At 40.3% G+C, this 15,605-nt stretch overlaps 3 protein-coding genes and 1 long non-coding RNA gene across 5 annotated transcripts in view; 2 read left to right on the top strand and 2 right to left on the bottom strand.

Moving 5' to 3' along the window:
* Positions 1-2,611, bottom strand: part of LOC138042727 (gamma-aminobutyric acid type B receptor subunit 2-like) — a 60,117-nt gene extending 57,506 nt beyond the window's left edge. Inside the window, exon 1 of the mRNA XM_068888713.1 lies at positions 2,474-2,611. The gene's annotated coding sequence lies outside the window, so the exon portion shown is untranslated. The remainder of the gene's footprint in view (positions 1-2,473) is intronic.
* Positions 1-15,605, top strand: part of LOC138042726 (small subunit processome component 20 homolog) — a 53,824-nt gene that overhangs the window by 20,960 nt on the left and 17,259 nt on the right. The window contains exons 20-26 of the mRNA XM_068888712.1: positions 205-361; positions 611-709; positions 10,363-10,530; positions 11,149-11,315; positions 11,427-11,574; positions 13,565-13,681; positions 14,518-14,688. Coding sequence (XP_068744813.1) covers positions 205-361; positions 611-709; positions 10,363-10,530; positions 11,149-11,315; positions 11,427-11,574; positions 13,565-13,681; positions 14,518-14,688 — 1,027 coding nt within the window. The remainder of the gene's footprint in view (positions 1-204; positions 362-610; positions 710-10,362; positions 10,531-11,148; positions 11,316-11,426; positions 11,575-13,564; positions 13,682-14,517; positions 14,689-15,605) is intronic.
* Positions 3,392-6,602, top strand: LOC138042731 (neuropeptide FF receptor 2-like). The gene has a single exon (XM_068888716.1). The coding sequence runs from the start codon at positions 4,391-4,393 to the stop codon at positions 5,429-5,431; it is 1,041 nt and encodes a 346-aa protein (XP_068744817.1). The 5' UTR covers positions 3,392-4,390; the 3' UTR covers positions 5,432-6,602.
* On the bottom strand, positions 7,864-9,144 carry LOC138042737 (uncharacterized). Of its 2 annotated transcripts, none has more exons than XR_011131075.1 (3): positions 8,690-9,144; positions 8,489-8,566; positions 7,864-8,251 (listed from the first exon to the last, which is right to left on the bottom strand). It is a non-coding gene; the product is annotated as an uncharacterized lncRNA (long non-coding RNA). The 2 variants fall into 2 exon arrangements; XR_011131074.1 differs by having other exon boundaries at positions 7,866-8,251; positions 8,489-8,591.

Genomic DNA, 15,605 nt, shown 5'->3' with positions numbered 1-15,605 from the left:
ACCGTCTCCTCTTTGTCTGTTCGTCTGCCAGCCGACAGTCGGCTGTGCTGTCTGTGCTTGAATATCTGCTTTATCCGAAAGCAAAGTAGTCGAATCTTTCGAGTAAGGTGACGATAAGGTGGTTTTTCTCGAGTCTCAAACGCTCTGTTCTGAGTTTCGTGCTGAGTTCGAATTGTATAAACTTCTGTTTCACTTCATTTCTAGACTTCTGATGCGCGTGTGCCTCACATTGACGAGCAGAGCTAGTGACGTGCGTACTGCAGCACGGGATACTCTGGCAAAAATCATGATTTCTCTTGGAATCAAGTATTTCCCTTTTATGCTGAAGGAACTTAGAAGTTCACTGAAAAGAGGATACCAGGTGATAACCATTTTAACCCTTTTTTTTTTTGACAATTTCCAGAAGACGACACGATTTCACGCGACACGTACAACTCTGCAGCAAGAAAAACAACGATTATCAGCACTTTGATAATTTCGTATCTTCTGTTGTTGTTGTTATCGTTTTCAAATTTTGAATTAAAAGGCAGTAGTAACTAGTGGACCAGTTATGGAGGCTTGGCCACCGTCTTGTTAATACAATTTGCTAATATGCACACATTGTTTCCAGCTTCATGTCCTCAGTTTCACGTTACATACGTTGTTGGACAAAATGAACGATAATCTCAGCCCTGGTGATCTGGACCCGACTCTTAAGGGTTTAGTGGAGGTAAGGGTTTCATTTTTAATTGTTTGTGACTTGTTTACAGCCTTTTGTCAAATTCTGTGCGATTCCTCGACCTCTCTCGCGTGACTCCTCGACATATCTAGCGCGATCCCTCAACAACAACTTTTTTTTTTTAAACTCTCGCTCTATTAGTTTACCCTTTATCCAGATCTTCGCAGAAAGTCGAGGACTACATTAATTAATGAGAATTCAACGAAGGGGTTCGTTTCTAAAGAGACTGTGTCGGTGCTACGTTGGTGGGTTGTGAACAATCAAATTGAAACCAAAAGTACAAATTCATAATCAAAACACTAAAGTCGTACAGGTACCGTCTAACCTGTACAAATTTGCCAACTTGACCGCCTTGTCGTCTTGCGAAAACCGAAAAAACCTCTCCTTTATTTTGCGCGATTCTTTTACCTCAAACGCGCGCGACTTTTTAACACTTCTCGCGCGATTCTTCAGATGTCGGCAAAGTCTTGCTGCGCAAAGATCTTCACTTTCTTCAAACACAAATAAATTTTGCATGGGTTCACGAGAAGTCTTTTCTTATCGTAGATGCCGTTTCAGTTAAACAAAAAAAAAAACTGCCACTCTATATGAGACAATTGCTTGAATTGTCCTGAGAAGTGTGAGCATCACTTTCAATCTTTCTTCTATAACCATCAATTCAAATAAACATTTTTTTTTTCCTTCATTATTCCTTTGACGGGAACACATGAGCCCAACAAAATTGACCTGCTTGGCTTCATAGTTCAGTTGTTATAGCATCGCACCGGCATCGCAGAGATATCTTGGGTTCGAATCTCGTTAAAGCCGCCTGAATTTTTCAGGTATCTACATGAGACAGTTGCTTAAATTGTCCAGCTAAGGACCGATTTACACGATACGATTTTGTCGCATGCGACAAGCTCACGACAGGCCTACGACATGACTTACGATTGTCGCAGCGTTTTAAAACATGTTAAAATGCTACGACATTTTTTCTGACGTACACAACAATCGTAAATCATGTCGTGGGCCTGTCGTAAGCCGTTGTCGCATGCGACAAAGTCGTACCGTGTAAATCGGCCCTAAGTGTGAGCATCACTTTCAATCTTTCGTCCATGACCTGCACTTTAAATAAACATTTCCGAGTTTCCTTAATTAAATTTAGTGCAATTAATTCTTGTTTGGTTTTCTTTTGGCTTTCTTTTATTCTGCAGTGTTTCAGACAACTGAGTTTGTTTTAAATTGTTCCTGGTAACTATTCATTGCACTTTATGCACCTTGTTTCTTTGTGGTGTAGTCTCTTTGTTTCGAAACCGGAATGCACCGCGATCCTTTGCTGGCACCTGATGTCATGGCAGCCATGTTTGTGTACTGAACAACAGCAAAAAAAATATTTTGGGAATTTGGCTCAATTATTATGCAGCGAGCGACATTTTGCCTTTGTTTTCTGCACCAACATGGTCGTCTAATCACGTGAGTGCGAGCTAGGAATTTTTTTGAATAATTTTACAAAAGACAGCAGGTCCAACGCAAGGAAGTACACTGTACGCATGATAACTGTGTAATTGATTCACAGTCAGCCCAAAATCCCAGTTGCTTCACAAAAAGCTCATCTCCGTTTACAGCTAACGTTACTCCAGCTCTGTCTTGTATCTTAGGGCAATCCAGGCTGGTTTTTCGATCCTCTTAAAATATTCTCAAACCCGGGCGACATCGCCTCAAGCAAACAAAATGAACCCGACATGCATCAAAATTTGATAAGTGTATTGAACTTACAACCCCTCTTCGCATGGTATCCTATGCTCCACCTTCTGAGCTAAGTCTTAATTCTCTGATTGAGTGTCTTTCTTCCCTGCAAGCTAAATTAGCAGATTTCTTTGTAGTTTGTTTCCCTTTGGGCTGCCGGCGATTTTAGCGATGGCTTTCGGCTGCAGCTGCGTTGTGACTTAATAACGCATCCCTTTTTCTGACAGATGGCACTATCTTTTGTTTAAAGAAATAGGAACGTTTCCTTCCGTTCATTTAAAATGGGTTTTGTTATCCTATTGTTAAATCAATATCAATTGTTCTTAGAATAAACCATTTCTTTATCCACTCCACCCTCATTTTCAAAATTAACAAATAAAACTGTTCTTGTCATTCCCACCGTCTTCATGTTTTCATTTCCGCGACCTTTGTTCTTCATTTAGTTATCAAAACGAGCGATAAAAAATGAGGAGAACGACGTCTCGACCGCTCTACGGTCATTTTCAAGTTCAAGTTCATAGATAAAAAATTCCGCATATATACAATTTCTGAAACAATGGAATGAAAGGTAAAAAGCTAAGTATTGACATACGAACAATAAAAATAACAGAATGCGAAAATGAAGGGTAAATAAGAGGTGAAGAGAATAAAACTATTACAAGTGTTAAGCAAACAGTTTTGCGCGGATGGAATCGCTCTGTTTGTTTAATTTTGGCTGGGTCCCGAATAAAAAACATTCAGAAATCAAGCAATCGAACTTGTTCGAGCACTCACGTGGCTCGTTTCCCTGTTGTTCTCTTACATGGTTGCCGATTACCGATGGTTTGTGTTCCTCCACACGTTGATGTAGGTGTCGGCTTGTAAAGCCGACACAATCTGCATCACACAGATCACACTTAAAGAAATCTACAACGTTTTGGTGATTGACAATTTGAGGTTTAGGTTCCTTATCTTTAAGCTCATATACTAAGAACTTCCGTTTTTTTAATTAACAAGAAAGCAACTTGCTGACTTAGAGTAAACACGCAACGTAGATTTTTACTGGGAACATTTGTCTAAGAAGCTGCCTAGTGCCGGCCGAGAACGTTTTCGAGGATTATTTTAAGGTTTCGCGTTGGCGTATGCGAAACGCGACACTTCACCGGCGCTAGTATTGGTCTTAGTTTAAATCGGGTTCGCAAGAACGTTTTTTACAGATGACAGTGGAGCAAAGTAACAACGCATAATGAGGATACCCTTCATAAAGATCATGGTGATGGGCGCTATTCGTCTCTGAAATTTTCTTGACGGCGACATTTTGTCTGTCGTAGAAAAGAAGTCATATTGCTTCCCTTGATTTGTACTGGTGCGGATGATGAAGTTATCAAGTGGTTGTATCTGATAAACCTTTGTTGGACAAGAAAGAGTCGCTCCTTGCAGAGAGCATATTAGACGCAATTCCCGGATAATTCAGGACTACCTGTCCTGAAAGTTTATCCAGTATTTTCGGTAACCAGCGAGAGAACTTACTGGCTAAAAGCAATCGACCTTTTTCCTTCCATCCCCACTACGGACCTGTCGTCTTGCATGCGTCTAGTTTCGCGTGTTTGAGGATCAGCAAGATACCGTTGTAAGAGAACGATGAAGGCTTGACTTGTATTTTTATAGTCTCTCGGTCAACATTTCCAAAGGAATCTTTACTTCTTACACACGTTGAGGGGAGTAAGCCACAACTTTCGTTTTTTCTTCACACAATGTTGTAATACCAGTTATCCACGGGAACTCATCTCCTGCGTACGATCCTATACACTTTTACGTTTTTTTTCTCAATGTGAAACACGCTTCTTTCCGACGTTGGCCAAATTAAGTGGAACTTTTGAGGAGAACGTTACTGAAAACGTATTCAAACTTCAAAGTCCATTAGAAAAAGACCGTTGCTTCAGTTTGTCACTTTGTCGCAATCAGAAAATGAATTCCTCAAACGAAACATACAAAGTCGATGATCTGTTTTGCAGCGCAGAATCCATAGTGGCAGTCCAGTCAATTAAGGTATCTCTTTATGTGGTCGTGATGCTGGTGTCTTTAATGGGAAACTCCTTCATTGTAGCTGTTGTCTGTAAGAATGGCCGAATGCGAACGCCAGTGAGTTTCTTTTTAGTCAACATGAGCGTCGCAGATATCCTCATCACCATTTTTTACATGCCAAGAATGATTTCAAGAACTTTTCTCGGCACGAAGTGGGGAATTAGTGGGGCTCTTGGACTGATTCTCTGTAAAGTGGCGCCTTTCACGCAAGAACTTTCAGCTTCTGTATCAACACTGACTCTCATGGTTATGGCATTGGATCGCTTTTTCGCAGTTCTGTTTCCCTTTAAACGCATCGTTACAAATCATCTTGCGTACTGTTTAATTGTGGTTGTTTGGCTTACCGCTGTGGCAATTCGATCACCCATGTTCCACGGCCTTCATTTCAGAATTGGAGAAGAAGGCCAAACTTCCTGTTCCTTAGAATTCGACTCCGAAGTGGCTTTCAATCTTTATGTGAAGTTCGCATTTGTCATGTTCTATGTGATTCCTTTGTTCGTCATCGTGGTTCTCTACAGCGCTGTTTTGATTTCACTTAAAAATCGAAAACCTGTTGGCGTAAACTTGTCTAGTATTCGACGCAAGTACAGTCGTCACTTCATACGCACTCGCAAGGTTATGAATATGCTTTTTGCGATCGTATTAGTTTTCGCTTTGGGGTGGTGCCTGCACTTCTTCTTGCCTATATTATTTTTTCGTTTCCAAACCAAGGTTTGCTTTTTAGTTTTTCCAGCTTTCTTTCTCGGCCACGTTACCAGTGCAATAAATCCCTGTATTTACCTCCTCTACATTGAAAATTATCGGCGCGGTTTTCGCACGATATTTAACTCGCTTTGTCGGAAATGTCACCGTTTCCCATTTTCAAGTTCTAGAGTTGAACCCCTTGGTAGTTTAAGTGTTTCGGATGATAGGAGAGGATTCTGAAAGTCTCACACTTGGCAGATTGGAGTGCATTCAAACACCGAACAAGGACAGCCTGTGGCACGAACACTTCGTCAATGTAACATAAATTACGAACGAACTGGGGGTGATTAATGCGAATTTGTCCTTAGTGTGAAATTGAATGAAAACAAGTGAGTACCCTCGGCAAGTTCCAAGATTTCGAAACTTATTGTAAAAACTGACCGTGATTATTAGCGCTCCAAGCCTGGTTTGGCAATTGAGGATTGGATCTAAGAAACCATGTTAGAACGAGCTAAAATTGTGCTCGATGTAGTGTAAGTTCATTCATTCCGGACCTTTTTTCTTAAGTCATCTTGTAAATACTTGTATCTTGTTACCTTCAGGGGCATGATGTCTTCAACCCTTTCCTTTGATTATAGGAAAGTAGCCCACAATCAGAATTACTTTGAACTTCTGCTTCTATTTGGTGGCCCCTGCATGGGTCAAGTATTTTAAGTTTATTATCCCCAAGGCAAAGTATAGCTCAAACTTGAACTTTTTTATATCTTCGTTCGCTCCAGTCAGTGGAGAGTTATCTTGAGAAATGTTCGAGCTGCATGCTTGTTGGATTTGGGAATAAAACTTGAAGTGTGTAAAGAAAATCCAAGCAGTAAATCTATAATTGTAGTGCTTACTTTAATTGCTAGAACCAGGGTAGCCGCTACCGGTTCGGCGCTGCTGTTCATATTGGGCCGTACGATGTGATTAGAACTGGCATCGCTTACAAGTTATTTTTCATTGTCTTTTTTTGCTGACATTTGAAATTCCTTCCAGTTTTGTAATATAGTAGGGTATTATTGCGAATTAATCCGGTAGAAAATCCCCAAAGAAGGGATTCCTCATTTATAAAGAGACAACCAACTTCTCCGCCCTGCTTGTCTATCGTAGCTTATCCAGTTTGACTCAAACACTCACTTTGACGAAATGAGCAACAATCTTGCCTATTCAGTAAAGTTTGACTGATAATAAATTAATAATACGTGTGAATTACGAGTTACGTCATAAATATTGCTCTATAGGGAGTGATATTAGCAAGATTAGCATTAGGAAACAGTTTGAAACGGACATGCGCAGATCTTATTCTATTCGCTTGTGGAACCATTTTCGGTCTGTTTCTGAAAGCGGATTTATTTTATTCTAACTTCGGGCGACACCGCGGCAAAATGAGTGCGCAGGCTTGAGCCACGCGCGAATCGTTTCCACGCGCGAGGGACTGGTACCAATTGAATTTACCATAGAAACAACAGCGCGGCAAAATGGCGGCAATTTAAATTCTCTGTGTTTGTTTTCATTTTGCGATGATAAGGACAACACTACTTTGATAAGGTTTAAATTTTGAAGAGAGCTTCCTGAAAGACTAATCTTCCGTGTGTCTTTTCAAACCAAAAAACTATGGTTCAAACCAGGAGAATTTTTACCTTGCATTCGAGCGCTAGAGCAAAAGGACGAAGTTCGTAATGTTATTAGTCGCGATGGTCTCTGCGTTGGTAAACTTCTGGGGGGAAAACTGTGCACTGAGAAGGAAAACGCGGGGTAAACATCTTTGCAAGGGCACAGTGATAATTTCTACTGCGAAGATGGCTTCTGTTGCTCCTGTTGAACGAGGAAATTGTCTGCTTGTTTCATTGGAATCATTTGAAAGCGAGAAATAAGTTCTTTTCATGCCCGCATCCCACTCATTCGGCAACTTGGATAAGTCACTTCCCTGCCCTCCATTCTCATATTTTACAACACTAGTTACTTTTCCAAGAGCTAGGCAATAAAATAAAGAAAAGAAGTCTTAATTTTAAGAGAGGATCGCAAAAAAGTTTTGAAACTAAGTATAAATTTGACTCCAGTGCTACTTGATGTTTCCCTTTTACTTGGAGTTTGGTAGTGGTCCATCGTTGAAAATATTTTTCCAGTATTTTTCCTGCAGCTGGCTGGTAACTATAATTTTTTTCTCCAGCTTTGTCGATCACCTTGTAGAGCCTTGCTGGGATGGGGGTGGGGAGACATGAGAATCATGATAATGAAATAAGAAACCATTCACCTGCATGTGTTTGGAAAATACTGATTTCACTTTTGCATGCATTGCACCAGCAAAAATCTAGCCTAAATTTTGCACTGTGTGTAAAGATACTGAGAGAGGAATGTAATCATACATCCAGCAAGACTAGAGGCATTCTGCTTCATACTCTAACATTTTATTATGCACAACTGATCCAGTTTCACTACCCAAAGATAGACCCACAATGACTCTATCAACAACAACAACCACAACAACTACTATGGTATGTGTTACCACAAAACACAATATACAGTAACTCAAATATCTCTATAATTTTATTGTTGTAAGTACCGTATATTCATTATTAAGACTATTACAAGTAGGAGCATTCTCAGAAGTTAATATCCAAACTAATGCTTAGCAAGAGAAAGACTAGAATAACATACAGCTGTATTAATGAAATTATATTTGCTTGTTCAAACATTGACTTAGAAGGTGTGGAAAGTAAATAATTATTGTCCCTTTTCTAGACAATTTTGAAGAGCTGTTTGGAAACCATCTTGTTTTAATCACTGACATGCTCACATCTGTGATGTTTAATTTGCAGTAATACTGTTGTCATCATGCAGGATCTCATGCAGGAAAAAATGAGAGATGAATAACAACCCTGGCTTTTTTCATCACAAAACCAATAAAATATTCAACGCTGAAATCCTCATCACAATCTCTGAAAACAATCTGGAATGTTGCTTGCCATGCATGGTTTGACCAGATCAACACACACACACCAGGAAGAGTTTTAGACTTAAGCACTGGAATAAGAATAAGTGACATGTTTAAGAAACAACAGGAAACTGATCAAAGTAAAACAATAATATTTAATATTATCACTTGGTCATTTTCATGCACAGATGTCACTTAAGATACTGGAATAAAACATGGAAATCTGTGCCCTATTTGTAAAGATCCCTTTATAAAAAAACTAAACAACTTAACTGACTCCCTTAATAAGGTTTTGTCTAACAATGCAGATAAAAACAGTTGCTCACATCTTGAAAGTAATGACAGTCAAAATGACAGCCAGCCAGATATCAACACTTTCCACAAGATTTCTTCAGGTCAGATGACTGGAACAATGAAATCAACAGAAATCTAGAGATCAATTAAATTGAATCGTACCACAACCTGGTGTGTCCTGCAAAGCTACACAGAGCTGGAAAAGAAAGAGCATCACCATCTACCATACAAACCATTGCTCTTGCTGTGGAGAACCAGGTCACAGAAAAATCCATGGCTCTCGTATCACATGTCAGAGGTTAAAACTTCTGTTTTGTCAAAACCCTCCGCGTTTTTAGAGGAATTGCCCTTAGGCGAAAAACAGTAAACGAAAAATGTTATCAGTTTAAAATTTACAACTTTTAGGTCTTCAACGGTGTGACCGAAACACGAGCAAACAGACCGTCGAGCAAACATGGTTTGGCAAAGATAACTTCCATGGAAACGACATAAACAAATAAATATTTCATGCCTAAAATAAGCTTACCTCTTTTGACTTTCTCGTTGGAAACAACTCGGAACTACTGCTTAGTTTTTCTGTCGAGTCTATGTTGAGCGTAAGATTTTGATCATCAAAAGGTCCAATAGAACTTTTCCTTCACCGCCGAATAAACTCAAACACAAAGAGCTCAAAAGGTCGAATCAAATGAATCAAATGTGTTCGAAGCGGAGCATGCGCACTCATTTTGTCGCGGTGTCACTTCGGGCCTAATTCTCTTGCTGTAACTTTGTCTTTCCTTTCTCCAGGCATATCATGTTCTGATTATAATTTAGTTCCCTAGCAGATTACGACTTCTTTTAGATGTATCGGTTTCACGTGGCCTGAGCTTATCACGAAACAACGCAAGTATAGCATAATCCCGATGAAATGAAGGATTCCTTCCCATTTCTCCTCTGTCTGACTACAGTGGTAAAGTCAGTACTTATTTAAACAGCTGAGTGGACAGGAAGACAGTGTAACATTTATCTCAAAACGGACAGTTAAGCCAGAAAGATAGGTGATAAGTGGTTGACAGCTTACTTTGAAGTATCGTCATTTTATTATTTTTTTGAGCTGCGTCAGGCGTCGTATTAAGGCGGATTGTGTCATCGTATTGTCAGTGCTTTGGATTCATTCGCCGGCGAGTTGTGTTCTACAGCTCGCGCGAAGCGAGGTTACATTTTCTGTGGATTCTCTCGTCTTAGGCTCATGAATCCACAGAACCCATTAAAAAAGGAAAAGAAACTGATGTCCATTTCTTACGACAGCAAAACCTAAAATAATCGCAAATTGCAAATTCGGACGCTTTAATGCAAATTTCACCTGTCTGTACCCTCATTGATTAAAGGTGGAGATGTGGAAGAAATCGAACTAGTGGCTTTTGTGGATTTCAGTTGTAGAAATGACGGAATAAGCGATATTGAACACCACTGTACCTTCCACCAAGAGCGCGTGTGGGTTTAATTTTAGGCCAAGTGATGATAGAGCGACTGTTAAAACTCTCGGCGGCAATCCCTTATGATCGCTCATCATCCACATAAGGAAAGGAAATACGCTTGTAAACTTTCGCAAATCAAAGGCAAGCCAGAGCAAAAGCAAGTATACCAATGCAAGAAGTGAAAACAAAATTCTTCTCTCGAACACAGTTGCATTCGCGTTTGCTTTTTAACTGAGGCAACGCAAATTCAAGGTGACGATTCCAGTTCGATGCCAGCTCGGTTGATATTGAAACAGATGGCTTCAACGTCGCCAGTCATTTTGAAAAATGACCCCACCTGCGTCAGCGTATCCATCCTTGTGTGTGTATTCTACGTTTTTGCGTCGCTTGCGATTGCATTTGTATTTCACCTGTAACCAGGCTCGACTCTTGTATTTTTGTTGTTGTAGGTACTCATTGAAGACCTTTTTGGTGCTGCAGCCACAAATCGGGAGGTAGAGAAGATTGCAAACAAGCTACCTGAGGCAAAGACCTGCAAGAGCTATGACGCTTTCGAAATTCTTGGAAAATTTGCTGGGACGCGGTCGTTGACTCTTTTGGTTTCTCCTTTGAAAGCGGTTTGTTTTAAGCCATCACCTCCCCTTGAAAATTAATTAAACACTCTCAAAAAAATTGCATATAAATGCTCCAGGTTGTCAGCTGCTAGAATGTACTGAGAAAAGGGAGGTTTTGTTCCGGGACTAGTCTTTTAATAGACTGGGAATAACCTTTGTGTTGATGCTAGCGTCTCACTTTCTAACTCTTTTTTGGTATTGCTTGACTCTTTGCAAACGATTTATGAAGTTGAAAAATGACTTTCGGTTAGTGTGGTAGTTCCTCAGAGCTGTGTTTGAGGTATTGTGGACGGTTCCTTAAACCACACAGTCTGTATCAGAGGCGTAGTTTTAGTTGTGTGTGAATTATTCGGGTTTAAATTTAGCTATTTTTGGTACCTAGGTTTTTTCGTTGGTCTAGAATTCAACTGCTCTACTTTTCTTAAATCCCAGTGATTGACCTCCTCAGTATCCTCGGGATTTCTCAAAGCTCTTCGGCTACTCGCCGCTCCATATTATTCACGCTTTAAATACAACCATTTATGAAAAAGGATATTGTTTTTTTTTTTTTTCCTTTTACCTATTAGCCCAAGACAACAGGTGATCCGCGATTACTCAGTATGTGGTATTTGTCCTTTACAGGTTCTTGATTCAACTCAAAGTCACAAAACAGCCCATCGTGTTGAGGAGGTTTTGAGGCGGATTAGCGTTGGTTTACAATCTAACCAAAACATGACACCGCCAGTGCAGTTGATATTTATTCACGGACTTGCCAGCGAGAATATGCCACTGATGAAACCTAAACCAGTGTAAGAACCACAGCTATTTTGCATTACTTGGATTTATTCTAGACAATAAATTGTTCGCAGTGGTCACAAAAAAAAGACACTTCAACTTTACTCGTTCTTCGGTATTTATAGCAAAAGGACGGCCGCACCAGAGACAAATAACCCCAGGCTCCACCCAGAAAACTCTCTTCTTCTTCCACCCAATCCCACACGGGGAGGAAACGTGCCACAAACCAGCACAAAGACAAATCATCACATTGTGGTTGAGTTCGGCCTTCAGGTGCGTAAAGATTTGTGTCCTGTAAAGCGAGTGAAACAAACATCGTAATGAAAGACTGAGATTAGCATAGGCCATTTTCGAAATATCAATATTCAGCTTCATAGTGAGGCAGAGAGGAGAAAAACAGTAGAAGCAAGTTGGAATGAATGTGAAACATATTTATGTATCATCCACTTTCCTTTGCCTAGCTGAATTTTAATATTTCGAAAGTGGCCTGTTGAATTTACTCAGAAGTGCAAGGTGAAATGTAATTTAACTTGAGGTGCCCTCCGAGGGTCGAATAGGCGACCCCTGGTATAGTTCGGTTGTCCGATGCTCAACGAACCGAGCGAATCGGTCGGTGATTTGAGTGGCGTTTGTGGCTACAGCCAAGCAACAGGTCGCTGCTTTTTATTAACTGTGAAATTTCTGTCATTCTAACTTAGTTTACGCCTTTTGGAACTTTTAACGCTTCACTTTTTTGCAGAACGTAACTTCCAGCTCAATATTAGACTTTTGCTATAAACCTGATTCTGTACGAGAGATCGTTCTAATGAACCGTTTTTAAAGTGGTACTATGATCAAGAAATCACTTCCTTTTTTTCCTTCAGATTTTGAAAGTGTATTTCCTTAACACCTACGTGGCAAACTTTTGAGCTTTGATGTTTATCCAAAGGCTGTTTACTTTGATTGTAAGTTTTGGATTTCACGGTCCGCCATTGCTAACGTTCAAAACGTAGCCGACTGGACCTCAGAGGAAGGGTTGCGTTTTTACAAACGTCGGCCGTGTTGCACTATAAATTTCAACAGACTTAACTGATTAGAGTGTATTGTGAAGTGGTAGTTTTGTACCCCATATGAATCATGTGAGCGTTAGCCCTACTGATGGAAATGGGCCGCCCACACAAGGACAGAGAAAAACTCTGACAAGGGTGGGAGTTGAACCCACGACCTTCGGGTTAAATCTCCACCGCTCTACCGACTGAGCTACAAGGTCAGACGGGAGCAGGCCGTGGGAACTGAAGATGTTAAAGTCACGGCAATGAACATGTACAAGTACAAGGAAAGAGTACGTTTATACAAACGTTGGTGCTACACGGCCACAGTGCCACATGTTCATTGTAGCTCAGTCGGTAGAGCAGCGGTGATCTAACCGAAGGTGGTGGGTTCAATTCTCACCCTGGTCAGAGTTTTTCTCTGTCCTTGTGTGAGCCCATTTCCATTAGTAGGGTTAACGCTCACATGGTTCATGTGGGGTACAAAACTAGCACTTCACATAACACTCTAATCAGTTGGACCTCAGAGGGTTGGGTCTAGGGAAAAGTGACGTCATTTACTCAATCGCTTAAAATTTCAGCGTGGAAACGCATTTGATTATGTATGCAAAACACGAGTTTAAAAATCTGAAAGCCCGAAACTCCGGTGCTGTATATTAATTCAGTCGCTTATTAACGCACTGCATTCTTAAAGTAGTGGGTCTTTGACGTCATTTTCTCCTCTATCCAGCTCTCTCAAGATTTGAAAGTTAGTAATGGGGGATCATTAATAAGGAAAATTCCCGTTAAAATAAACTTGTGTATTCTTTGAAATAGACCTTTTCGGCTTGTACATTTTGTTTTCCCAATACAGATCATGTGATAATACTCAGGAGGTTTGGTCTTTTGTTTTGTTCATTAAAATGAAGGCATGCAAGCATGAATATTCCTGCATGCACTCTTTTTAATGAACAAAACAAAGGACCAAGCCTCCTGAGTATTATCACATGATCTGTATCGTGAAAACAAAATGTACAAGCCGAAAAGGTCTATATTGGTTCACTGAGTGTTTAGTAAACATAGTTTTGAAATCCAGAGGGAAAAAAAGATTTGATTTTTTTATCATAGTACCACTTTAAAATGCTAGCAAGAGGTTCAATTGTTGTTTTAATGATGATGATGATGTAAATGGCTGTTTCCTACTAAGTCACAACATTAAATAAGTTCTGTGAGATGTCTTCATTGTATGTTGGCAGATGCTTTACATGATGCTCAAACATGGAAAACTTTCCACGTCAGACCAGGAACATCTGCAGATGTTGGATCCATTTGTGGAGTTGCTTACTGGCTGCCTGGAGTCCAAGTACAATAAGGTTTGAGATCTTGCGGTTGTCTTAAGACACGATCAGTTTCCAGTTTTTTAGTGGCGACCGTAGGCAGATGCACTAACCGGAAGTGTAGTCGTAAAAGTCTTTTTTTTTTAACCACAAGAAACGTCAAAAGCCTATTTTCAACTTCTCTTCAGTCTGTTTTTCCAGAATGAGAGAAATACTGAAGAGTTGTCGGTGAGGTGTACAGGGGAATCTTTGTTTACAAATATTTTAAAATTGTAAGTGCTTTGTTTAGTCATGAGCTCTCTGTGAAAATTTGAGCCCGAATTATCAGATAATATTCGTGGAATTTTTGTGTAAAGCTTCGAAAATATACAGAGAATGTATGGCTTCATTAGCGATTTTTGCTTCCCTATGATTTCTCAGTTTTTGAGTGCTTTTTCGTGAATCAAATCGCAAAGGCTTCAGTTAAATTGGGGTGGTAGTTGAGTTTAACAAGTGCTTTAGAAATTTAAAGTCTGTGTGTAGCAAGTCGCCTTCTTCATACAAATTCGTATGTTAACGAAACAATGTAGACAAGGACGTCAGAAAAACCCCCCGCCCTGGCGTCCTTAACTGCTGTTGACACAATCGTTCCAAATCAAAACAAACAAAGGCCGAGAAAAAGAGAGACAATGGAAACGAGGTAAAGGTTAACTTAGGTCTAAACCCCTACGAACCACTCTGCTACCGTAGGTCTTACCGGCACCTATGTAAGGTGTAAGTCCTCCATGATCCACGTTTCAAAACCAGAGAAAAATAAGATCTCATGCAGCGTGGGCTTTGGTAAGACTCAATTTTATGTTGTGACGAGATTTTTGTGTTTTTTTTCCCGTCAGGTGGTGACCATTTCCCTCCGTTGTGTCAGCGGCTTGGTTAAGTTTCCGCTGCCTTCATTAACCCGTTGTGTTCCTAAAATAGGAAAGAATCTCTTCAAATTACTCAAGAATTACGCTAAAGCTGGTGCAAAAGTTGGCGAGAACTTTGAGATGGTTCTGTCTGCCTTCAAGGTAAACGATCTCCTTTCGTGCTCTAGACGCCTTGGGATTTTGATCGTCATTGTGGTGTCCTTCACTTGTAAGCCATGTAAATTGGTTTAATTTGACTGAAAGCAACATGATGTAAAGCGCGAATTTTAATTGGTGAAATGACAAGGGGCTTTGGGATGCAGGGACTCTTTTAACTGCGAAAACATGCATTTATCATTCGAACTTGTGTTTCATGATTTTGGATTTAATTGTACTGGAGTGAAATTGTGGGAAACACTTTTATGGCGTTACAAACAGTTTTAGGATAACTTTCGTTTGGCAAATTTTGTTGCAACTGGGCGGTTAACGGCACGGTTTTCAAAAAAGATGACATCGCTCCAAAGTTTTGGCTTCAGTACTATTTTCTCACAATGGAAGGCTCTCTTAAGTTCTACATTAACGTTACCCAAGAGGGAATGAGGGGAGAGAACATATCCCCCTGCCCCCTGATGAAGTTATTTTGGTCTCGTGCCCATGGTCCCGCAACCAATGATCAGGTACAACTAACCAATCGGGTGTCTGTCATGATTAGGTTGAAAAAAAATTTCATTGGGAGAGGCCCAGGTATCGTGGATGTGTTGTCTCCACTCATCCTCTCTTGCGTGACCTTAAACCCTGGTTAGGCAGCAGAAGGTTTTGTTCTCCCCTTAAGTGACTGATGCACAAGGGAGGCAATCCGAGTGGAATCATTCGTGCATTATTCTCCAGGCTGCTTTATCTTATCATTTCACCTCAGTTCTGCTCGCTAATTCTCCCGAACTTTTTGCTCAAACAGTCTACGCGTTGCACGGGCGGTACATCACATAGAAACCTTTGTGTTCTCAAATGCAGAAGCAAGGTTACGTTAATTGGCTCCGTCAAACTCAATTCAGAAAGTACAGTGTAACTAATAAGCAACT

The sequence above is a fragment of the Montipora capricornis genome, chromosome 3 (genome assembly GCF_036669925.1).
Source record: "Montipora capricornis isolate CH-2021 chromosome 3, ASM3666992v2, whole genome shotgun sequence".
NCBI lineage: Eukaryota > Metazoa > Cnidaria > Anthozoa > Scleractinia > Acroporidae > Montipora > Montipora capricornis.
This window is presented reverse-complemented; position numbering and strand designations above follow the sequence as displayed.